At 40.1% G+C, this 25,999-nt stretch overlaps 1 protein-coding gene across 1 annotated transcript in view; it reads right to left on the reverse strand.

Moving 5' to 3' along the window:
* Positions 1-3,350: 3,350 nt before the first annotated feature.
* The window catches only part of igdcc3 (immunoglobulin superfamily, DCC subclass, member 3), a 59,245-nt gene continuing 36,596 nt past the window's right edge, over positions 3,351-25,999 (reverse strand). Inside the window, exons 7-14 of the mRNA XM_069697663.1 lie at positions 24,221-24,386; positions 14,796-15,043; positions 13,064-13,228; positions 12,280-12,468; positions 11,790-11,894; positions 11,490-11,625; positions 11,150-11,360; positions 3,351-10,813 (exon numbers count right to left, since the gene is read on the reverse strand). Coding sequence (XP_069553764.1) covers positions 10,685-10,813; positions 11,150-11,360; positions 11,490-11,625; positions 11,790-11,894; positions 12,280-12,468; positions 13,064-13,228; positions 14,796-15,043; positions 24,221-24,386 — 1,349 coding nt within the window. The 3' untranslated portion in view covers positions 3,351-10,684. The remainder of the gene's footprint in view (positions 10,814-11,149; positions 11,361-11,489; positions 11,626-11,789; positions 11,895-12,279; positions 12,469-13,063; positions 13,229-14,795; positions 15,044-24,220; positions 24,387-25,999) is intronic.

The raw sequence follows: 25,999 nt of genomic DNA on the forward strand, positions 1-25,999 counted from the left end.
AAAAAAAACACAATATCAAAACATCTGATAACTCAATGCACAGCAGTATTGCTCATCATGGACAGAATCAGTCCATTATGGTATATTTCCATCAGGAGTTGGTGAAGAACAAAAAAAAAAGCTCCCGCCTTAAAATTAAAAGACATTCATTTATATATAAAAGTCCCTCACTATAAATTTGATTGTGAAACTTTTATTTGAATCAGAGTATTTATTAAGTAGAGGCCATGCTTACAAACACACACACATACACACATGGAGGATCGCATTTAAAAAGGAAACAGGAGCTGACAAGATGGTTTTGATTATTTGCGACGTGAGAGGAGGGATGTCACCTGGGAAGTGTGTTACGGCTGGGAAATCTGGAAACAGTAAAAAAAGAAGAGGGAAAAACAGGAGAAAAAAATGGGAACATCAGAGGTAGGCGGGTATGAAAGTTGGCTGGTGTGACCTCTGGCCTCCCTCTCTCTCGGCTGCTCCCTTTGAGCCACTAAAAGGCATGCGGTGTGAGGAGCCAGAAGACAGCTGCACCCCCCCTTATCCTCCTCTGGGCTCTCTGGGAAACTGAGGTCCCCTTTCTCAGCTCACTTTAAATGCTGTGGGGTCAGGAGGAGCCGGGGCCCAGTTGAGGTGGTCCAGCCGGGGATAAAGTTTCACTGCTTTACACGGCCAGTCTGGACTGTTGTGTTTGTGTGTGTGTGTGTGTGTGTGTGTGTGTGTGTGTGTGTGTGTGTGTGTGTGTGTGTGTGTGTGTGTGTGTGTGTGTGTGTGTGTGTGTGTGTGTGTGTGTGTGCGCGTGTGTGTGCGCGTGTGTGTGTGTGTGTGTTTATGTGTGTGTGTGTGTGACCATTAAGAGGGAGAGAAAGAAAGGCTGCTTGTGGAAAACTACTCTGCTGTTGTCTTTCTATTAAAGCCCACAAATCAAAAAGAAAGTTGCTATAGTGATTACAAACAGTCTGCCTCTTCCACTGCAACACTGCAACACTACACACACACACACACACACACACACACACACACACACACACACACACACACACACACACACACACACACACACACACACACACACACACACACACAGACCACCCATCCCACGCAATAACACATATTTACAGACACATGGTTACACACATGCACAGCAGCTATTAGGAAGGGAGAGAAAACTTTAGCATACAGCACAGAAGTCTGTTGTGAATAACACAGTGAAGCCAGTATTTGGAAAGCTCACTTTTTTAACCACCTAACAAAAGAACTGCCTCCAGACATCTACAGAAATTTAGCAGCCAGCAGCTCATTAAATCAGATAAAGTTCTTCTCACAGATCAGCATTTGAATTGCGGATGTCTTGTGAAGGGAAATGTGATCCCTCCTCTTTTTGTTCACATCTGAATCACCTGTCTAAAAGGATGTGCAGGTTGCAAAGCCCCTTGAGGCAAATTTGTAATAGTGGGTAAACGATTAATTTACTGTCCCTGGCCATCATTTATATTCATCATGACAACCTCAAAGAGTGAGACCAGTAAAAGAAGTCCTAGGCAAAAAACAAACATCCAGATAGTCAAACAGGTTGTAAAGAGGCCAATATTATTATGTAATGGTTTACATAATGGTGTGCTTATGTAAACCACTTAGGTGGGAGGTAAAAATAAAAGTGAGCACACCTGAAAAGCTGGTAATAAGCTCTTATTGCACAGGACAACTGCTCAACTGTAAATAAAATCAGTCAGAGCCAAACTGCAAGATCAAGAAAAAAACGTTACCTCTCAAAATTAGTAACAACTGGAGTCACCAGCTTGCGGTTGTACACCTCCGCTAAACAGATCTTTGTTTGTCCAGATATTATATGTAGTGAAGACTTGGGAGGAATCCTTAATAGTTTACATCCTTTGCCAATAAAGCTGATTCTGACACAACACAAGGTTGCAGCAGTGACAGTAGACAAAGCTTCAAAAATGAATGCAGCTGCTAAGAAGCTATAAATTCTAAAACATGAATGCTTCACAGACATCTTCAACCCGACATCATCTGATCTGTACAATCACCACAGTTTCAGGGTGGACACCAAAGATTAGTGTCACCAATCCAACCAAATATGAAATGTGGCCCACAATATTGCTTTTTGTTTAAGTTACAGCTTCGCATTCTGAAGAATGGGACAAAAATGAGGTAACAGGGACCCTGAAAAACAAAATGTAATCAGTTTATCCTTGAGTCCAAGTTAATGTTTGGCCAAAATTTGATGAAATTCCCTCAAGGCCTTTCGGAGATATCATACTCAAAAAATGGGACAGACATTAGTTAACAGAGACCTTTGACCATTACAATCTAATTAATTAATTGTTGAGTCTAGTTTGTGCCAAATTGAAAGAAATTCCCTCCAGACGTTCCTATCACAGGTGTAGTCATCGTCATCTTTACCTTAGACCACAAAAATCAAGCTAGTTCGTCCTGGGGACCAAATGGACATTTGTGCCAAATTTGAAGGAATTTACGGTGTTCTTCTTAAGATATAGTGTTCAAGAAAATAAGACGGACAACATATAGACGGACGGACAACTTGAAAACATAACACCTCCAGGATTTGCTATTGCCGTCGCAGAGGTTAAAGTAATGGGTGAAAAGTTCTGCAAGTGCTCAGAAATTGAGGTGAGACTGAAATTTTAATCAACTCCAATAACACCTGCTCCTTCTGCTGAGAAATACTGTGCGATATAATCCGACTGATCATGTTTCTTGCCTCACTGCACTTATTTTATCGGGATGTTGCTGCATTCATCAGCACAGAAATATCAGTGGCAACAGGAGTGATGGCAAAAAAACAACAATAACAACAAAAAAAACCTAACAAACTGGAATCCCCCTTTGGTGTCTTACCCAAGAGAGAGAGAGAGAGAAAACCAAAGCGAGAGACAGGGAAAGCGGAGGTTGATTCATATTGGACTCTGCCTTTGTCTCGAAGTGTAGTCATGCATTGGGATTCACAGTGATTAGAAGTCTGGCACCAACCTTCATTGAACAGGAGCTCTGGGCCTTGTGCTCAATACTCTTTGTCTGGCCAGGAGGCCACGAGTTAATGTGCTGAACAGGAGAACAGAGCGGTGAAGACGGGAGGGAGAGCACAAGCCTGCATCTGATTGATCTGCTGCATCTCGGAGGATTACAGGAAGCAAGCAAGCACACATCTGTGCAGTAAATTATGCTTCTTATCCACCAGGTACACACACACACGCACGCACGCACGCGCGCACGCACGCACGCACGCACGCACGCACGCACACACACACACACACACACACACACACACACACACACACACACACAGAATAAAGCCCAACTCTGGATTTACTTTACTAGAGCTAGTTTATTATCACTGTTATTGTTTTCTTTTCTTCAATCAGTGTTGCACAATGAACCCTAAAACAATACAAACCACAGAAAATGGTCTATTTTGCCTTTTTACACATATGCATACATACATACAGTACATACAGTATATGTGGATATGTATACAGATTTATAATTTAGTTGTGAGATCTGGGTCTACAGAGAGTGTAGAGACAAAACTTTGTTGAAACCGTGACGATACACTGAGAACACTTATTAAAATCATCTTGTGTTAACCTGAATCAAACTGTGGGAGAAATGCAGATATCGGCAGTGACCTCAGCAGACAGACACATAATACGACAGATGGGAAGGAAAACAGACGTGATGATGCGTGATCATGAGCTAAATTTAAGGATTTGTGCTCCCTTTATTCGAATGGTCAATCGGTTAATCAAACGCAGGTAAGACAGTTGACGCAACTGGCAACGTGTAATGTTTTTGGCTTCAGGTCGGCACCACATTTGAACCCTGCAGGAGTTAGAAAAAATAAATCTGCATAGATTAAATAGAAGTTTTCCTCGTACCAGTAAAAGTAACCGCTGAAGTGAGAATAAACCAGCAGACAGTTTTCCCCCTTCTCTTGCTTGTTTGTTGTCGAGGTCATATTTTCTACTGAGATTTAGACCATCAACTGCGAGAGAAGACACCAATTCATTCACTACTAAAGCAAATAAACAGACGCTGCGACGCAAACCGACAGCAAACTGTAAGAAGATACCAATCTTTTATCTAACATCTGATGTTCAACAACTACATTAGGACCCGACTGTTGTGCTTGAGGTGATGTCCTGTGTGCACATCAGCAAATACAGCAGGTTTCTATCATGTTCTTTAGGTAATTTGTAGTTATTTATCAACGTGTATTAAATACAGTATGAATCCATCAATCAGGATGCAGCGAATCCTGACTGGTGGATCCAAATCTGATGATGGTTGAAAAGTTAATTTGCCAGGCAGCTGTCAATCAATTTTATCTTGATGAAGCAGATTAGTTTATTGTTTTTTGACCATCAAACTCTTAATTAATAACAATGGATGTTTTAAGACTGAACTTTATTTTTGATTGTTTCTTAGGGCTTAAGGAGCTTCGAGCCCTATAAAGAATAAACGTCACTCAATTGTGCAGTTTAAGTTTTTCAGTTTCTAATTTCCAACCACCTCCCACCACAGGAGGTGGTGGTTCGATGTGAAAAGTTTGAATCCTATAATCAATAAAAAAAAAAAGTTCAGTTTGCAGCTTTAACGATTAAAACTAATCTCTCATCTTCAATTTCATGCATAGGAGTAAGATTCTTGATGCAAACCAGCGACACTGGGCGAGAACAGGTCAAATATTGTAACGCCTACATGGTTTAATATGTAGGCAACATATTGACATAATTTTCCTTTTAAGACCAGAAACTTTTTTGCCTGCAGTGCTGTAAAATGTAAGCTGCTATGTGGTGCTCGATATGTGAACATTTTCACAATGCTGGTCTCTGGAAGGAGACTTAAACAATGGTGCTTTGACTGAGAAACTGTTATTGACTTGAATGTTTGACACTAAACTTACAGGACAGGTGCGGGGGCCGGTCACACCTGCAGAGCAGATTCTACCTAGGAGCTCTTATCGTATTTAAGTGGTCAGATAAAGGATGACTGAGTGGCTTTAGATCGTAGTGACAACATCGATACAAAACAGACATTCTCCTCAAGCGAAGATGGTTTGTGAAGGAAAATGAAGACTACTTGTCACTTTAAAGGTAACAGGACTGACAGGACCTCACCCTGAGTCACTCATGTGAAGATGACTGGTGGGAACAGGATGAGGATGAGGTGATCAGCAGGCGTCAGCGAGGGCAAGCCAGAAAAGGTCACTCAACCTATTTTTATCAATACATACCATCAAAACAGATTGACTGACAATGTGAGACAGGACCATCAATAGTACTATATTGAGATCACAACATTATTTTGCCATTATTTGGCTAAATATCACAGTGTTACCATCACAACTCCAATAAGGATTAACTAACACTTTTCAGTGGCGCTAAAATAACATGTCAGCTTTTCATTTCTCATGCAGATCTAGTGCAGGCTTCTCTCTCTGCCTACTACCTTTAAATATACTGGATTCAATTGGCTTTCTTGACAGAAGTATGTAAATATAATACTGATCTCAAACATTAAAGAACAATTACATTAAGTCACCATTTGACAAGAGTATAAATTACTTGAAAAACCTTGAAACTCAGCATTATTTGACATCAACAGTCATCGGGGTCTCAGAGCAGAACACCATAGATAAATGCATTGGCAATGTAATCAATTCACAATCATACCAGATGGTCATTTGGTGCCACAATGATCAGTACCACATCATGTAAAGGACATTTCAAGAAGGGGCTAGTTGCATGTGGCGTGGGCTTTTAGAAAAACCTGAATATTTCAGGTCTCTTGAAAGTCAGAGCCGCTGAGATCAACCACAGTAACTGAGATCCATAACAGACATAATACAGCAATAGCAATGTCAATCAAGACAGACTAAGCCTCTCTTGTCCTTCTGACTTGATCGGGTTACCTGTGTTTAATAAATGCATAATAGGCGAGAGAACAGCACAAAGCGATGTGTAGTCAGTTAGCGCCGTATACTGACCCCTTAATACAGTGAAACAAACCCTGCACATGCCCAGTCCAGGATGCCCTCTTAATGAGAACCTGAGGGTGCTGGAAGAGGTCTTAAAGAATTACAGCTGCAGCTAACAGTTATTCTTATCTAAGATCAATCTTCCTGTTGTTTTCTTAATGAAATGATTGATTTTTTTTTTTGGTCTATGAATTGTCAGAAAATTTTAAAAAATAAATGTTCACAGTAAAAAATTTCCAAAAGGTTCAATCAAACTTGCCACTTTTGTCTGAGTCTAAAATATTCAGTATATCATCCTATAATATGAAGAAAAGCAGCCAATTCTCATATTTTAAAAGCTTTTAAAATGTTCTTTGTGATTATTTTTCCACAGAAATTGGAACCTGATGTTTATGAACATCCTCGTTTTCATCACCCTGGGAACACAAAGGAAGCAGATTAAGTGTTTTCTGAGAAATGGTCGGAGGACAAATGATGCAGTTCAGTACTCACTGTTCTACCAACAAATGACCAACAAAGAGAGCATCTCTTACAGCAAATCTGAACTGGGCACAAAGCTGAATTTAAGGAGGAAATTCAAGTCCAGAAAGCCAACAGTGTGGCCGGTGGAGAAATATATAACACCAGTCACCAATCAGAGAGTCCCTGAGCACACACTCTCCTCGACCAAAGGTCAGGATTCTTGAACGAGGAACAAAGGAGGCTGGCTAACTGACAGGAGCAGTGTTTGGTGATAGAGCACTTCCCAAGACTGTCAAATATGTCAGACAAAGGCCTCTTTTTCACTGACTGTCGGCGAATAAATCATGTGGTCCCCTCTGATGGAGCAAACAGCACCAGTCAGTCAGTGAGGACAGCTTTGAGCACCCCATTACATCACACAAGTTCAAATATTATACAGCAATATGACAACCTGACCTATTGAAGTCTAATCATGTAAACATGATCGTCACTGCACCACATTTCCCGTGAATCAGGTCAAACAGTATGGCGATAAAGCCTGTCAAATCCACGGGCGAGATGTGGGCAATTTCCTGCAGAAGGAGATTAACCTTAAATTACACCGAGGGACAGAGGAAGGAATTAAGGAAGAAAAAGACACCACTTGTATTCTTTGTGAAATTACTCTCAACAGAGGTAAAAACCCTGATTAAGGCTGCAGCAGCCCTCGGGAGAAACTATCACATCGCTGGTTCAAAAATATACACAGAGGAGACATTTAGGTCGGGCATTTGTTCTGCTATTTTGACAATAACCATTATTTTTTTTTTCCAACACTTGCAACATGATATTAACACCAAAGTGACAATTAAATACAAGAAATAGATGCAAGGAGAACATCTGCAGAGAAACAAGCATATACAAATAAATTTAAAAGGCATAAAATTATAGTTCCTAAGATGATAGGTAAAAAGGAAATTGGTTTGCATAACTCATTAAAATGACAGTTGGTTATCTGCTGTGGGGACACGTACAACTCTCACGTGGAATGTCGTGGACGATCAGAAGATATGATTCTGTACGTGGTGCCAAAATAAGCCAATTCTGCATTTTGAAAACATGCGTACATGCGTAGAAGCCGTGTGGTTCCTGTAAAGTTAGCTGACAGACTGTTCAGCCCAACTGACCTGTCAGTAAACAGATTACACAAACCTGTCTGAGGAGTAATGCCTCACAACCTTTTGGATTTGAGCTGTGCATAAAGTTAAAGGTGTTTTCCCACTTGAAATGCATCATCTTACTTTAATATTAGCTCCTCACTCCAGGCAGCAGAGACATGACAAATAAACGGAGTGAGTGAAGGTCGACTCTACGGTGTCTTGGACAAATTACCAGTTCAAATGCTGTTTTGAAAAAGTTGACGATTCCGTACTCATTTTTACAAAGTGGTTTCAACAACTCTGAATTCTGATTCGGAAGTTGTTTTGTTCCTTTCTCGGTTTCTCATGAACACAATCAGAACGCGGTAAAGTGTCAGCCAGGAAATCAATACACCAATCGTGTGGAATCGTGTGCGTGTTGGAGTTGTAAGTGCCACCCACTTTTTTCTCAAATTACTTTATTCACAGACAAACCTTCCACGAAGACATAAAGTAACACACCAGTGAGAAAAAAAATAAAAGTTAAAAGCTTCTGATATGAAGAAAAAAAAATCTAAAGTTACACATTCACATCGACTAGAAATTAAGCATTAACTTGAACTGTCTAAATAGTTAGTGCACAACATAAAGGTCCTAAAGAGTTCTCCCTCCACCTGTTTGTTTGTGTGTCTGTCGACTGTGTCTGTCCAGCATGAGACGATATCTACACGTCTATATTTTTCTAAATGTGTGTGTTTTCCTCTACTTCATTGTTCGCACTCCGCATGTTTTCCTTCATTAAGACCTGAGAGAAAGGCCGAGAACAGGGATGAGGTAGGTAACCGTAGTGGATAAAAGCAAAGTCCTGTTACGGTGTGTGACGGCACCGAGCAGAGAGCCGGAGGGAGAAGCCCTGTGATAGTTAGCCAACCAACAACCGTGTATCTCCCTCAGTCAGCTCTCTGCGTGGTCGTAAGCATCCACCGATATCACAAGCAGGGTGTACCTGAAGCACTTGAACGGATCAGTGTTGACAGGAGGGAGAAGGCTGAGCAGCAGTTGTGGTTTTGGGAAGAGTAACAGTAGACAAGTATGATCAGCAACTGTCGCGTCCACCGGGCACCAGAAAAGTAAAAGGCTACTGCTTCATTTAAAAGGAGGCAGGTAATGTGATGTGAAAACAAAACAACTACTGCAGCAACAAATATTCATAAAAGTTCAGAGATACACTGCCCTCAATTTAAATGAAAGGAATAATTTGACATTTTGGGACACAGCTTATTTGTTTTCTTTCAGATCAATATCATTCTCATATCTGTGTTTTAGCAGTAATAGTTGAACATTTTGGAAAATATTTTTTCTACTTTCTGGTATAAAGTCAGATGAGACGATCAATAAGACTGATATCTTTCTGTTGAATATTAATGCTTAAAGCAAAAAAGGGAGTCTTGTTTGTTTGATCTGTACACAAACAATAATGGAAACATGACAATTAGTGATTTCAGGGGAAGTTATGTGTTGTAACATGTTAAACTAGGCTCATCGCCACCCGGCTTTAATGTCAAAGACACGAGAGATTTTGATCTTCTCATCTAAGACAGAAACCAACAAAGATATTTTCCAAAATGTAAAACTATCTACGGTCACTACACCAAGAATAGTAGAATAATGTTTTGGTACATTTTGTTAAGATTTGTGCTTAATTTTCACTTTTTTAAACGTACATCATATGTGTATGAAAGCATTCATTCAGTCAACAAAACAAACGTCTGCACACAAACACACAAATGCACAGAATTCAATCATAGCGCCAATTTCAGATACATCTCTGGTGCCTGTATATAATATTGTTTTTCTTTGTCCAATTGTAAATTACATATCACTTCTCAGTCACTGTGAATAGTCCTGAAGATATCATTAGTGATGCAGTGTATCTCTAGAAGTCATGTCATTCAAATGAGGCAACTACATGTAGAAAAAAGAATATTATGATCCTTAAAATAAAATAAAATCAAAAAAGAAAAACTGACAATGGAACAACATAAATTACACATATTTCCAACATACTGTAAATCAAACAACATGTTATCAATCTGTCAGCTTGCATGAGGTACTGACATTGTATCTACAGTACAAACACCTTATTCATCAACAGAGGGAAGCCAGGACTTCACAAAGGGGGAAAGGAGGGGTTCTTATTATGCAATAAATTGACAAACAAACAACAACAACAACAGTGACAACATTAACATTGTTATCTTGAGGTAGAACATTAATTTCAGCATTTGGAAGTGCTTTATGTTGGATACTCATTTTTTTCGTTTTACTTCAACAAGCAGGAGAAGAGGAGATTCTTGACATCTGAGGTAGAGCGGCACCTGATCTTGTAATTTTCGGACCAATCAGTTCCTCCACATGTAAAGTAACTGTGAGCACAGCGGAAGGTAAAGTCCCTAAGAGCTTCCCGCAACACATTCATTCCGGCTGAGGTAGGTTTTTGTTAAATGGCGAGGTTCACACAGCCAAGTCCAGTGCCTGTATGAAGGCCGAAAACTCATAAAAAATGTTGATATCACTGAAACAAAGTCCTGAGACAGAATATATCGAATCCCTGGAAGAAGGCTGAGGTCTTCTGTGAGCAAGAAGGTGGAATCATTGGTAGGTGAGAGCAGGCTGTGGGAGTCTCTGACAGCCACAGAAAAGTAGAGATAAGACCAATAACTTATAACCGCTTTGACATATAGGTGATAAAGATATATATGTATATATATATATATTTATAAACTTAAAAATAAAGTCATTGTATAACAAGGACATTCTGGGGCCTCTATTCTCTGTGCTGCCCAACACCAGAAAATTAATAAAAGACCAAAAACATTTCGGTGGCCGGCCGAGCTGGAAACAGCCGCGACCAAAAACACTTTGATATACAGTCCTGGATCCTCCAGAACTTCTTAACTTACCAATAAAAAAAAAAAATCTTTGCACAAAAGGAAAAACTACTTTGTGAAGAAACACTTGTCAACCTGAGTGAGAGAAGAGTCTAAGTGGACACCGTCGTGTCGTGTGAATTGGCCTTCATACATGATTAGCCTTGGTCCTGTCGAGCCGCCGCCGCCGCTGCAGGAGGCTCCTGGAACTGCGTCTCTCTCTCCACCGCGAACTCGTCCAGTGGTATCGTAGATAGCTGAGTGTCGTTCAGCGTGAAGGAGTCGGACTAAAAACACACAAGCAATCATAATTAAACAGTTAGATAGAGTACGTTTAGTTAATTCATTTGAACATTTCAGCCTTTGTACCAAATAGAGACAGGAAATATCACAGTGATTGTGCACAACTATGGCAAGTGTAATAGGTCAAACTTAGACCAGAAAATTTGAGTTGTAAGGTGTGCTGGATGTTTTCTGTGGTCAGTTTATGTAGTAGTTTTCTCTCCACTGACAGAACGGCTGTCTATTGTTATAAATGTAATAAATTGTTGATTTGCTTAAACCCTATTGATTGTGTAAAAATGTGTCACGTACGAAGCAGCTCCCCCACTATGAAAACTCACCATGCATGTATCTTGTGTGTTGGGTTGAGTGAAAAGTCTCTCGAGTTCGTTGCTGTCGACCACTTTCTTCCCCGCTGCGCTGCCATTTACCTCCATCTCTCTCCTGGCAGCCCCGTTGAGCCCGGAGGCCCCCTGGGAAGAGGAAGAGGATTCCAGCACGGCGCTGTGCCCCGCCTGGGGGGTGTCCTGAACCGTCTTACACATCATTAACCTGGGGATTACACAAACCCACACATAATACACTTTGCCGTTTACACATGATGAGACCTTAACCTCTGATGACAATTATTGGCAAGTCTTTTCCAATAGTTCCATTTGTTGGCGTCACAGATGTACTGACCTGCCGCGGTAGCTGAAGACGAGGAAGAGCACACAGAAGATGATGCAGGTAACTCCGATGTGAATACCAATTATGATGCCTGTGGTGGATGTTTTGCTCTGTTCATCTTTCACACAGTCGCACGGGCCGTCCAACACTGAGGAGATAAAGCGCACATCAAAGTCACAGGTCAGGGAGAAGTGCATGGACTGTATATGTCTGCTTGCGGCATCAACGCTCAACCTGAACAAAACAAGAGATGTCATGTCAAACTCAGCGAGGAGTGATGTGGGACAGCCAATGGTTGTGTCAAACAATCACCAGATTTCTCCACCGCCTCCCGAAGTGAAACAAATCGCACGGTTGCATTTCCATCTCCGTGTTGGTTGTACGCAAGTAGCTTTATCTCATAGACCAGTGAGGAATCTGGACAGAAGAAAATAAAGAAATAAAAGCAAGACCAGTTTATTAAGCATTCTTAGTTCACCTGTGATACAGATTTGTTCCTACTTTTAGCCCTAGGAAAATATATTTTGGCAACTGTCTAAACCTATGAGAGTACTCCTGTTTTGCTGATATTTATTCTTTCTAAAATCAAGTGTATACTCTCCATAGGTAACTCTTCTCTGAAGTAGGAGTGTTTTAGTCCTGGGTTCATTTTCATCGCAGGCCCTGGGATGGATTCTGAGACGTGTAATCATGTTTTCTTTAAGGACAATTACAACGCCCATATAGATTAGCGAAACAACCCATCCAGTTAAGATAAAACACAGGTTTGCAATGACACAATCAATTCTAAATTACATCTCACCGAGCTGAGTGATGTTGTACTGGGTGACGTTGTGGGGGAAGGTGATGGGACCAGTGAACAGTGGTGTGTGAGCTCTTCTGTAATACAGCCTGAAGCCGTGATGCTGGCCCATCTTGGAGGAAGATTCCCATGTTGCTTGTACAACACTGCTGTTCACCACCTTTGTGTAGAGGGATGGGGGAGCTGGCACTGCAACACAATACAGAGCGTCAACCAACGCGGCACAACAACATGATGTATCAGCACGGTTTATTTTGTATCTTTGGACTGTGGATTAAAACGGTGATATGCACAGAAAAGGGAACGTTTCCTCTCATCGGCCAAACAAACAACATGCTAGCTAACAGATGTATGGGTTTATTTATAGATTTATGGGTCGGGAATGTTTTTGTGACTTTGAGCCTAAAAAAGATGAGACCTAAAATATTCCTGTAATGTGCAGTGTGCTTGCTATCACAGGAAGTGATTCCATACGACTCTTTTTTTTACTAATCGTTATTAGGTAGAAGCTTAAAAAAAAATTAAAAAAAAAAAAAATCTTCAAATTGCGTCACAATTTCTACTGCCGCAAAAGCCTTTTGGATCACAATAATCAAAAACAACCTCTCACTTAGGTATTAAAGCAGTACTGGCAGGGTAATTGGTCTCAGGGTTTTATGGATGCTCTGTAATTTACAAGCTCAAAATTTTCCCACTCACACACAGCTACAAATCTTGATGCTTGTCTTTTACTGGTGAGAGATGTGCTTTGTAAGAGACTGTGTGGGTTCTGCTCTCAACTCACCCTCGCCAAGAGTGCTCTCGGTGACACTGTCTGATGGTTTGCTGGCTCCGTGGGATGTGTAGGCCTTGACGTAGAAGGTGTAACTGGTGGAGGGCTCCAAGTCCCGGATGATCTGCTGCAGCGTGACCTTACTGACGGCCTCCTCATACTCCATCTCCACTGGGTCTGAAGGAAGAACGACGGAGGAAGAAGAGTAGAAGCGACAGAAAAAGGAGGCAGGGGTTAAAAAAAAAATTGACGGGAAAACATGGGTGAGAGGAAGGGCCGGCATTACAATGATGGAAAATATCATGAAGAGAGAAGACAATAAATGCAGTCTATTTCTTTAATCATTTTTGGTTATTGCCCATTTCAGGGGTTTTATCAAAGCGGCTCCATAATAGTAATAGCTAATCTCGTTTGGCCCTGGAAGCTTGAATAACAATGGTTGCGTGAATTACAGGGGCGGAGTGAGGAAATGGGGCGGGGGAGAGGGGGAAACGGGGGGAGTTATACAGGACCTGTTAAAGCATTTTATTGCTTTTAATTCAGACACACCCAACCATAACCACTATCTACCCTCAGCCCTCAATCCATTGGGCCAAGCCATTTTGTAAGGGTAATTACAGCAGATCCTATTGGTTGGCCCCCAGGGCCTTTCATTATCCATCCAATAGAACAGCGAAGGAGAACACCAGCTAGCGCTACTAAAACACTGCACACACAAAAACACACACATACACTTGCCCAAAGCTGGAAAGAAACTCATAAACAAGCGTAAACAAGCATGCACATGTGCATCATACCAACAGTCTTCATCAGTCTGAACAAAATAATCTGAAATTCAGTCATTTAGTTATCATTATCTTCATCTGGGCTCCAGCCCCTCTGTGACCCTGTATAGATAATGGATGGATGGATATTCATCTGTACAGTGGAGACTTGCTCCGTAGCACTGAACACACTTTTGCAGCTCCTTGTGAGGGATGCATTTCCAATGTTAGTTGACATCTACGTCTTGTTCTTACAGAGTTTGATTGCGATTGTGGAATAACTTTTGGACAAAAGCATCTGCCAAATGAATGTAGAGTAAATGTAATGTCAAATACTAAAACAGTGTATTCATCACAGTTTCTCTGCAACTAAGAGTGTGGACAGGATTGTTGTGTTCTATCAGTCTGGAGCTCGTTTCATTAAATTTGCAACATGAAAGATGCGACTTCCAACATATAATTGTTTTAATATTATATTTTCCTCCCAAATTTGATGCCTTTAGCAAATCCAACTAAACACCATTATGAGCCTGCCAGAAGAGTGTAGGACTGTGAATGATAAACCATTTGCGACGTGCGTAAAGAGTCCTTTGTAAATCACTTTTGTGAAATGGGACCTTCGTTGTCAATGTCAGTGCCGTCTTCATTTCTATAATACCTCACATTTACGTTATTAAATAATGTATAGTATATTTACATAAATGCTCCCTCTTTTGCTCTGGTTTGGTTTCATATCTAACACCTGCAGCATATGAATATTTAGCTGCAGCCATATATATTTTGTTGTTGTTGAAAACATCTTTTGGTATCTTGTAGGATTTGTTAATGAGAGAATGAATTTATTCTAATCTCAGTTAAGAGGCATTTGGTTTTATTTGCTTCCCCTCACCTGACATGCCCTTTGACAATTTCTCATCTATTACATATTTTAGAACCTTATTTCATTGTAACTTATTTTTTGCTCTTCAGTGTTGCCCTACCTGAAGTCCTGCGGATGTGGAGCACATAACCGATGATGTCCTGAATGTTCTGATCGGGCTCCCTCCAGGACACCTGGATGGTGGTGGGTGAAAGCGCCTCGGCCTGCACGTGGGTGGGCACACCAGGCAGCCCATCAGCCCACAGCACTGTGAGGCGGGCACTGGCCTGTGTGGAACCAGCGCTGTTTTCAGCGATACACTGGTAGATGGCTTCATCATCCTGGCTGATGCCATATATCGTCAGGGTACTGTGAGAGCAGGAGGACAGAAGAGGTGGAAGCAAAGGAAGTGGGAGTTTAGTTTTTAGTTTAGTTTCTCTGGCACAGATGTGAAACATAAAAACTGTAGTCGTCATGTTAAAGTAGTGCTCATGGCGTCACCGTTTTTCTTTCTCCTTTAAACTGCCCGTGTTACTAGTAACACAATATACCTGCACCTTGTGATAAACAAGTGAAAATGGTCTCCTATGTCATTCCCTGCTTAGCTTGTGCTGTAAGAATTATTTCAGTGAATAACTATAAAGCACCTTGACAGAGCATACGGGCACCAAGGCAGCACAATAACAGAACAAGGGCTTCAATAACTGCAACTATCATCATGGTGGTTGGCCAATAGTGGCTATGATATTTGAAGGGTATATAAATCAACAATTGTCTTCCTGCACTGTGTTGTACAACTATTTTGTTATAGAATAGATTACATGTTTAAAAAAAAACGTATGGATAACTTGCACAACAATAAAATCTGTAGGCAGAGATGGTCTTTACTGTCTTAAATTGGGGGGGGGGAATACTACATGTACCCTTTATGGGCTGAAAAATGTTTTACTATTTTATGAAATATTATGCTGACAAAATTACAAATATTTACTCCTTGATTGAATTTTTCTATCCACTGCAAGTCAAGCATCACATTTTAATATCGAATCTTATCGTTTGTAAAGTAACTTGCGACTGCAGCCTTTAGACCTCCATTTGTACAGCACACAATAACAGCATATTGTAAATCAGCTCAGCGCATTTTACATAGTAAAGTTGAGATCTTGCAGTATCATAGAGAGAAACCCAGCAATTCAAGAACTGACACGAGTGACAGCAGGGAATACAAAAATCACTTCTAACAGCTAGCAAACCTTCAACAGAAGCAGACGCAGAGGTGGGCAGCCATCTGCCTCCACCGTTCGGGATGAGAGAAGCGGACATTGTCTCCAGAAGTAAAGTGCCATGTGCTTGAAGAAGTGCACTTCATGTAGTTACTTCATTGCTCAGATAAGAGGTGCATACGGCACAAAGGAAGAATGTGACATTAGGAGCGCACAGTGTTCAGCTGTGTGAGAGCAAAGAGATTTGAGCCACACATCACATACGACAGACGGCAGCGGCATGTATAGAAGATCCTCACTCATGCAGAGCACATGCTATCAAACTGATTCGTCTTCTGCTAGAAGTCCTGCGTGAGTCGATAAATCTGTTTCAGTGTTTCAAAATTTTTTAATTTGCCTACATCAGTAAAACCTATCATCTTTCCACACCTTCGCACTTCACATACCTATGGGCACACACACACACACACACACACACACACACACACACACACACACACACACACACACACACACACACACACACACACACACACACACACACACACACACACACACACACACACACACACACACACACTCGTACCTCTGCCACTCTGCTCTTTGTCCTCATCATTCGATCTCTACCTCTTTCTCTTCTGTCCCACCTGACCTGTCTTCTGAAGAAATATAAGGGGGCTCTCTCTGTGTGTGTGTGTGTGTGTGTGTGTGTGTGTGTGTGTGTGTGTGTGTGTGTGTGTGTGTGTGTGTGTGTGTGTGTGTGTGTGTGCACATTGAATAGGTGTTTCTCGACTAGAGAATAAATAATATACTCCTCACATTTTAATCGTCCTAAGGCAAACAGAGAAATAAAACATTTAATACTATGGAGATGAGGCCCTGTGGTGTAAAACACAGCTGCATGCCTTTTTCATGCCAAGGCCATTTCTGTTGTATTTAAGACATAATATGTGCTGGAGGAATCTGTCAACAACACAACTAACAAATAACTTGGGAATATGGAATGGCTTGAATAACAGCTTTGTCCACTTCATCTGCTTCAAGATGGTGTAGCCCTCAGTCATGACATTTCAAGAGATCAGAAGCCTTTTTCAAACAAAGCTTCAAAAAGTGTTTGGCTTCTGTTTCTCATGCTGTGCCTCAGGATTAAACAGGAGAATTGAATGGAACAGGAGTTCAATACATCCTGCAGGATCCCGCTAATCTGTCACCTGCAGTTTGTAAGAGCCTGTCGAGCAGAATGTCATCTCTGTTTGATGGACAGGAGGCATGCTCGGTGTATTAAATCAAAATTTATTAAGAAAAGCCTTCCCAATCCATTGAGGAAAAGCAAGCAATTTATTGAAAAGCGTGTCAGCTGGTACATGCATTTTTATTGGTCACCTTGCGAACTTGTGAAATGGGACATGAGGAAAGTGGCATTTCAGGTCTCAACAGCACTGACCTCACACCAGCCTCTGCATGGTTTGCAAGGATGGATTTGTAAGGACAGAGGCAGTGCTCTTCTGGGTCAGCAGGTAGGATGGAGAATTCAATCATTCTATTTCCTTTTCAAAATTTATGTTCTGGAATTCAGTTACTGTATGTCTCTAATCTGGGTCACAATGGGCTGCGAGGCGGAGGAGTCATTATTTTCTCCGGTCTGCCAGGTGGATTCAATCTGGATAATTATCGGGTCAAAGAGGCCTTCCGTATTTCACCCTCTCTGAGCCAATCTCACCTCTGACCCCTGAGGTGGCAGCAGTCACCAGCCCTCAGCTCGCTACTCAACCATCACATTTCTGACAGCCTTTCATATCAGCGATGGATGGAGTGTTTGCAGACAGGCGGCCCGACCAGACGCCACAGACGCAGCAAAGAGGCCCCCTGGGATGCACTGCTCAGTGCCACTGGGGCTGGATGGGTCCCCTGACTGTGTGAAGGGAAGGCCGGGAAATTTCACAAGAAGCTGCTTGTTTAAGAAGGTACAGTAGCTTCACACCACGTGACATGCACATTCACATGCACATGCATGAACACACACATATACTGTGCATGTCCAATATCCAAGGACTGATCCTGCTGATGAGGAGCTTATGAAAGTCCACACCTGCTGTCAAGACACTCTTTACGACTTCCAGGACAGCTTCTTTATCTAGTACTCCACAAGATTCTGTGTTTTGGTTCACCTTCTTCATCATCCTGAACAGACTTTTTTGGTAAATCATTTGGTAAATAAGGTGAATAGTAAATTTGTTTGTTACTCTTTTGTTAGCTGTTGCTGCAGCTGGAAATGTGAACCCATTCCTCTTGTTCTAGGATAATACTCAGGAAAGAGCTGACGGATTTTGGATGTTTGGAAGACTTGGATTACCAGTTGAATCACAATTTTGTTCCATTAATCAAAAGTTGAGAGGAAGAGAGAAAACATGTATTCAGGACAATCCAAAAGCTTGTCAAGTAATTTTTCATATTTCATGGAACTATACAGTACTGTGCGTAGTGGAATGCTGCAGTTATAAAGTCCTTTGTCTGGATAACCTTGTCAGATGTTTTACAGATGAAACTTTTTCTCATTTAATGAGCAAGATTCTCCATCAAGAAGATTACAAAAAGTCACAGTTCAAGAGACGTCTGAGACTTAAAATAGATCAATCTGCATTAACACGCAACAACAGGACAACGATCCATACAATGTGTGAGGAAAAAAGTAAAGTCTGAATGGCAGAGAAGAAAGGATAAGGGAGGTATATTGCCTGAATTTGGGCTGTTTACTTGTCTTACATGAGCTCCAAAACCGAGCTGTCCCATCCTGACAGGCTGACACCATCATTTACTCATCAGTTCAAGGTAATTTCACTGATTGACGGATAAGGCTGTGGGCCAGAGGAATGACTGACAGAGGGGCTTTGGCTCTGTTGTTCAGCTGCTGAGACTATGTTTACTCTCTGTTGTCTCTGAGCAGCACCCCACCAAAAGCCAGCGCGGCCATTCTCGATTCAACAAGAGGGAAAGGGGAAAAATATGGGGACAAAGAGAGAACAGGAGGAAGAGGTGGGGGAGGGGAGGAGCGATGAGCTGTCTGTGGCCTGAGAGGAGGGAAGGGCCCAGGGATATGACTGATTACAGGCGGGGTCAGAGTTCAAGGCCAATGCCCAGGCCCCAGCTCTCCGTAATGGGGGCAGGAAGGGGGATGTGGGGCACAGAGAGGGGCCGCAAACAAGAAAGGCAGGTCTTGGTGAAAGAAAGTGGGAAAAAGAAAAGAGAAGAAAAAAGAAAAAACCCTTTGAAAGGATTCTGCTATGAAATGTCCAGGTTTGTGTGGTCGCCTGTTCCTTCAGAAGTTGGCCATTAATTAGAAAACACACCACGGCGCTCACACACACTTGAAACGTGCTCTTCTATTTACTATAGAACTTAAATTGTTTGCAGACACATGCAAAAGGATCCTAAGTTTATCTAGATGATTTACTTTTAATGAGTTTTATTCATCATGAGGGAATTCAATTCTTGTCATCATCAGCTACAGTATCCCTTTACAAACAATACAGGCTGGCTTTCAACCTCGTGATTATTAGGCTGTCTGATGTGAGATCACAGTTTGTATATGTTGCATGATCACACATGCCAGCTTTAGAGACTTAAGAAAGAGGCGAGTCCTTATACATTATTAGCAACAGCTCTCAGAGAGGCTTCAAACAGCCTCGATAGCATGTTTTACAGGAGCCTGGTCAGCAAAGGCTGCTAATGAATGGGCTAACAATAACGCCTGCAGTGTGTGTGTGTGTGTCTGAGTGCGTGTGGAGGTGTGTGTATCAAGATTTGTTGAGATGTGACACAGAGAGCACACACAGCTTCACCATGAGCAGTAATGCCTGTTTACAGAAGCAGCCAATCAGCTCTTATCTGACATCATTGCATCTTATACAGCTTTCCAGGCAGCTTTGTCTTCTCCGTGTGTGTTTGGTGTGTAAAGTGTATGTGCGGTTGAGGAGTAAAGGGCAACGCACTTGTAAATTTTCATGTTTGATTATGCGTGTGCACAAAATGAATGATGGCATGCACCACGGGGATATTTGTGCGCATATGGACTCACTTGCTTTTTGATTAATGTGTGTGCATGCGTGTGTGAATGAAATGTACAATCGATTCGCCTTCCATCCATTGTCCGATTTGCTCTTGAAGGTTATCGTCATGAGAGATAGCTGAGTTGAGAAACCTGTGTGCGTGTGTGTATCTTTATACAATTACATACACACAATAGTAAAAACCACACAATTCAATTCTCACTGCTAGGTATGCTTCACTGTATATCCAGGCTTCCCCTATCAGATATTGTTTTAATATCTATCTATCTATCTATCTATCTATCTATCTATCTATCTATCTATCTATCTATCTATCTATCTATCTATCTATCTATCTATCTATCTATCTATCTATCTATCTATCTATCTATCTATCTATCTATCTATCTATCTATCTATCTATCTATCTATCTATCTATCTATCTATCTATCTATCTATCTATCTATCTATCTATCTATCTATCTATAGATATATAGTATATATAGCTATATATATATATATATATATATATATATATATATATATATATATATATATATATACATATATAGATAGGTAGATATATATATATAGGTTATATATATATATATATATATATATATATATATATATATATATATATATATATATATATCTATATATATACCTATATATATATATATAGCTATATGTATATACCTATATATATATATATATATATATATATATATATATATATATATATACATATATAGATAGGTAGATATATATATATAGATATAGATATATATAGATAGATAGATAGATAGATAGATAGATAGATAGATAGATAGATAGATAGATATATCTATGTATATATATATAGTAGATACCTATCTATATATATATATATATATATATATATATATATATATATATATATATAGCTATATATATATATATATATAGATAGATAGATAGATAGATAGATAGATAGATAGATAGATAGATAGATAGATAGATAGATAGATAGATAGATAGATAGATAGATAGATAGATAGATAGATAGATAGATAGATAGATAGATAGATAGATAGATAGATAGATAGATAGATAGATAGATAGATAGATATCTATATATATATATATATATATATATATATATATAAGAACAGAATAATTGGGCTGCCTCGAGCTCTTGAATTCATTTGCACATCATTACTTTTGTTTTGGCTTGGTTCAGGAGGTAAGTTGTGCCTGATTCCTGATAATATTCCTTCCTTTCAGAACCTCCACTGCACAAGATACATACCACTGGCTTTTTGGGCTCCAGGTAAAACTCATCTCATTATGAATTTTCCAACATGTGCAACTAAAATATATAGGATTGCTTTAACTTGGGAGAAAGACAACATGTAGTTTTCCCCCTGCCCTCTCCAATGTATATACAGTTCATGATATGTAAGAAATTTAATGGACTACTGGACAAAAACGTCACCTAAATCATTATAATCTCATACTGAATTATCTGTAAGACATTTGTTTATAATTTAGTAGGACATGTAATTCCACCAGACTTTATGAATGTTTACTCATTCTGTAGATAAATTACATTGCATGAATCTGAAAACGGGCCATGTGAAATGCTCATTCTGAACAAATCCAGAAAATATTCACTGTCAATTTATTTAATTAATTTTCTTCAGGACACCTCATCACTGCAACTAAAGCATGATTAATGTAATGTTCAGGCAATTAAAAGCACTGGGTTATGCTCAACAAAAGACTGAGGTTTTGGTTAAATATTGATAACACAAATACATCGAAGGCTTTAAACTGACATTTACTTTTTTAATATTTAATCCAAACTACAATTTTCTCTGAACCTTTACTGTTTGTTTTAGCAGGAGAGACGTATAGGACACAAATGCTGGTGCCTACTGATCGAGTTCAGTGTTATGTCGGTCTGACAACACTCATAATCTGTAAGACATAAGTATGTTGTATATCACATTTTCTTGATTGGACAAAAATGTTGCAAGCTGAAAATATTAGCCCATAAATTCATTAGCTGATCCAGAAAACAATTCCGATTTACAAACTGAGCAAAAACGCTTGCTGATTTTCACCATATTTGTGGATAGTGAAACTTATTTGATTTTTATTTTTTTTTACATTGTGTATCCTTAAATATCTGCAAAAAGACAGTTGTATATAAACTGTATGAGATAGGATTATATCTGCATTGGACTGCTTCAGATTATCTATACTATTATACTACAGCGTGTGATAATGAGCGATATTATAATATGTTCTATCGACTCAGTGAACAGTTCAGCTACACAGAGCAAATTCTTAAGATGCACATCAAGCTGCTTTATTCTCTAAATGGCTGACTGCATTTCCTGGTCAACTAGCTGAGTTTATGAGCTAATTAGCTAATGGTAGATCTCAAGTTGAGGCATGACTCCTTAACCAATCACAGAGCGGGGTTTGTGATGCATGAGATTCATATTATAGCAGGTCATACAGTAATGGTGGCAAGTGGAAATGCTGTGATGCTCCGAATACCCGTTCTATCTTTCCCTCTCACAATTCATTTATGCTTCCCGCCGACTCATCATTTCTCTTTTGACCAGCCGTTCATTTTTCTACTTTTTTTTTTTTCTAAGTCTGGCCTCTCATTTATTTCTTCTTCTCTCCTTTTCTATTTTGTTAGTCCCTCATTCCATCTCCCTGACTAATATAGACTGGTGGAGGCAGGTGGGAGTGGAGCAGTGTTTGTGAGCAATGGAGGTGTCTGCTCCCTTCACTCACTGCGATGGAGTGCAAGTATTGATTTTTTTGGGAACATATTTCATATATTCAGTTCTTTTTTATGAATAATAATAACATACACGGACGGCTGGCTGTCAGGGTCAACTTGCAAAATTGAACTTTGCGTGTGTAGTAATGCATGACAGAATTTACTCAAAAACACATTTGCTGGATGGAGTACAGCAGTTTACAATTAGCCACACAGCAGTGAAACTTCTTTATATCCACAAGCGATACCCTGACAGAAACCATCAGCAGAGAAACAGAAGAACACAAGATCCTCGGCCATGTAGCGTTATCAGCTATTACTTTGTAAAACTCATCTCTGAGATATTAAAAGTTTACATTCATCAACTCGTCCCTCAACCTTAAGTTAATGCTTGGGTCAAAAACATTACGAAAAGGTCATGCTTTTATATGACAATAAACCCAAAGAAGTGTGAAGATGTGATTAATATATTATATATACAAATAAAATATAAATGATCTCCAAGATATCTCTGCAATGCAACGTACAGTCCTGTAACTCCAGAACAGTTGCTGCAACATGTGGCCTTTACACTGTGAGGTGCTGAGCGTATCTAACAGAGCTGGTTCCTCCTCCTCATGACATTCCTGGGGACTGCCATGGGAAAGCATCCAACAGTTAGTCAATACGCTGCTCACATACAAAAGGCACAAATAAATTGAGGCTCACGTCTTGGCAGGCATTAATTCCAGCAGCTGCAGTGTGAGAAGCAACAGAAACGCAAGAGAAATTTAACATTTGATGATGCCAACGATCAGATCACGGCAGCAGTGATTAATACTGATGGCCATATTACTTCTGTGAGCTGTGTCCAACTTTGTAAGTATACAGCGAGATGGTTGGTGAGGAAATCTGGCTGGTGTTAATGACCGTGTTTGCATTATGTAAGGACCTCCATGAGGGCTCTCAGATATTTTCAGATTAAAGGTAAATGATGATGACTTTCAGATAAGTCATCCTTTACTAAGAATTTATAAACTTTGGATGTAGAATTTAATACTGGATTCGGTATTGTTTGAAGATCAGATATAAATAGTTATTAAGAACAACTTTTAAGTTGTCAGGATGTCTTCTATTTGGTAATACTGCTGTTATAATCAGTACTTGTTGGTTTTACATTTTCATGTAAGCCATCATCAACATGTTATTAAGCTTTTATGAATGATTGTGATCAGATCCCATGTCGGTTCTACCAGAAGATAAGTGGTCCAAGTGGTGTTTTATATGGATGAAGATGGACTTGTCTGTCCTCCAGCATACAAAGAGTTTTGCTTAGTAACACTCATTGTGAACCAAACAGGGCTCTTTTAACAACACTACACCTTCTGGTACTACAGGGCTATTTTTTTGCCTTTTTGGTGTGCCTTTTTTCCTCACCCTCAAGAATCTGTGTGTATTCCAGTATGAATAAATTTACACATGAATACAAAGTCTTTTTTTTTTTTTTTTTACCTGTTGTTGTTCCTGAGTTTGACGTGTCCCCCGGGCTCCAGGATCTGCCCGTTCTTCAGCCAGGTGAGCTGTGGTTCAGGCTCGCCCTGAGCTTGGCAGGTGAAGATGGCGGTGGTGCCGACGGGCCGGGCGATAGACTGCGGAGGTTGAACAAACTCTGCTGGAGCTGAAAGAGGAGGGAAACATAGAAATCAGATAAGTTGATCTCATTCCCATAACCAAAAGGCATTGCTGGATAGATCAGTGCCAGAGAAAATACAAATTCTAAGATTTTTGCAGGATCCAGAAGGGCAGAAACCAAAAATGCGAGAGAGGGAGAATGAGGGAGGGAAGATATGAGAGCCTATGGTATAGGTGCATGGTGTAAATACTGTTGTAAATCTATAATTCAGGGTCAATTACCAGGATTATGAGAGACACTAGATCGATGTAGATAAAGGGAAATACAAGTAACACAGAGAGAGAGATAATCAGGAAAGCATGACATTGCGAGGCTTCCTCAACAACAACACTACTTGGGACTAATGTGCTTTAAAACAGCAACATATTGAGATGCAGCTCATAGTTTCATCATGTCCAATCACATTGAATGCAACAGGCTTTTTACTATAGTCAAATACTTATATAAAATGGTTCTCCTAGCAGAGCTAGTGCTGCATTTGTAAAAAAAAAAAAGAGTAATTAAAGCTGCTGGAGTTAAATTCCTGGGATGGAGCTTTTGCTTTTGTATCATCTAATCTGCACTTATTATTGTCCCAGCGGTTATCAGTGGTTTGATTGTTATTTATGCCCAAATGAATTTAGGAAATGTTACAGTAATTATATCTCAGTTATCACTAGAGGGTAGAGAGCTTGAACATTAGGCCTATCATATTGCCTGTTGTAAAAACACTACACTGTGCTACTGTCCATCTGTCCCAGTCATTTCCCTCTTCATAATCTAGGGAGGCTGAGCAGCCTGAGTCAAACTGTAGAATTTCAGCTTCAACACAAATGTTGATTAATCCTAATTATGTTGTTGGATCCAAGTGGTGAGTCTTAAACAGTGACTCTTGGTCATAAAGAAACCTAAATAATGTGGTTTTTTTTGGCACCTCCACTTTTAATACTGAAACTACAAGTATGAGGCTGGTGTTATTCTGTATTGTCAATCATCAAAGAATCACATTAAAAGACCCCAACCCACAATACATGAAATGGGGCCTGTAGGCATCAACATTGGTGGGAGGTTTTGGTCAGACCATAGAATATCCACTCTGTGGCCTGTCAGGTGATGTAGTGTTATGATACGAAAAGGGAAAAAAATACAATGTTAGTTATATCTCAAAACATTGCAAAGCAACATATGAGGTTTGGTCATAGCGCTGGCATTTTAAAGAAAATGTAAGTTTTGAAGTCAGTTATGGCCAGGGAAACTATGCTTTCCAAAGTAGCATTAGGTTCGTCCACCAGAACATTGTACCTCAATTCATGTTGGATTCGGAATAGGTCACAGTAAGAATCACGTTGTGGGCCGCGGGTCTTAATTTTTGACAGTGTCAGAATTTTGATGCAGCCTGTCTTTGGCCACCGTGGCTCTAAATCGGCTGTTAGTGTAGCAGCGAAATTAAAAACCCCAGTTTGTGATTGATGACCAGAGATTTCCCAATATATCTCACAACTGTCAACTTTCTTCAAACTGTAAAATGGCCTTCAGTCCATATCTCAATACTATCGGATTTCCCTACCTGTAGAGAGGCTTGAGGACCTCGGCTTAAAACAAATACATTCTTACTGAAG

Source organism: Brachyistius frenatus, unplaced genomic scaffold (genome assembly GCF_029030835.1).
Source record: "Brachyistius frenatus isolate BFR_SWC_R1_liver_20210118 unplaced genomic scaffold, ASM2903083v1 Contig_24, whole genome shotgun sequence".
NCBI classification, from domain to species: Eukaryota; Metazoa; Chordata; class Actinopteri; family Embiotocidae; genus Brachyistius; species Brachyistius frenatus.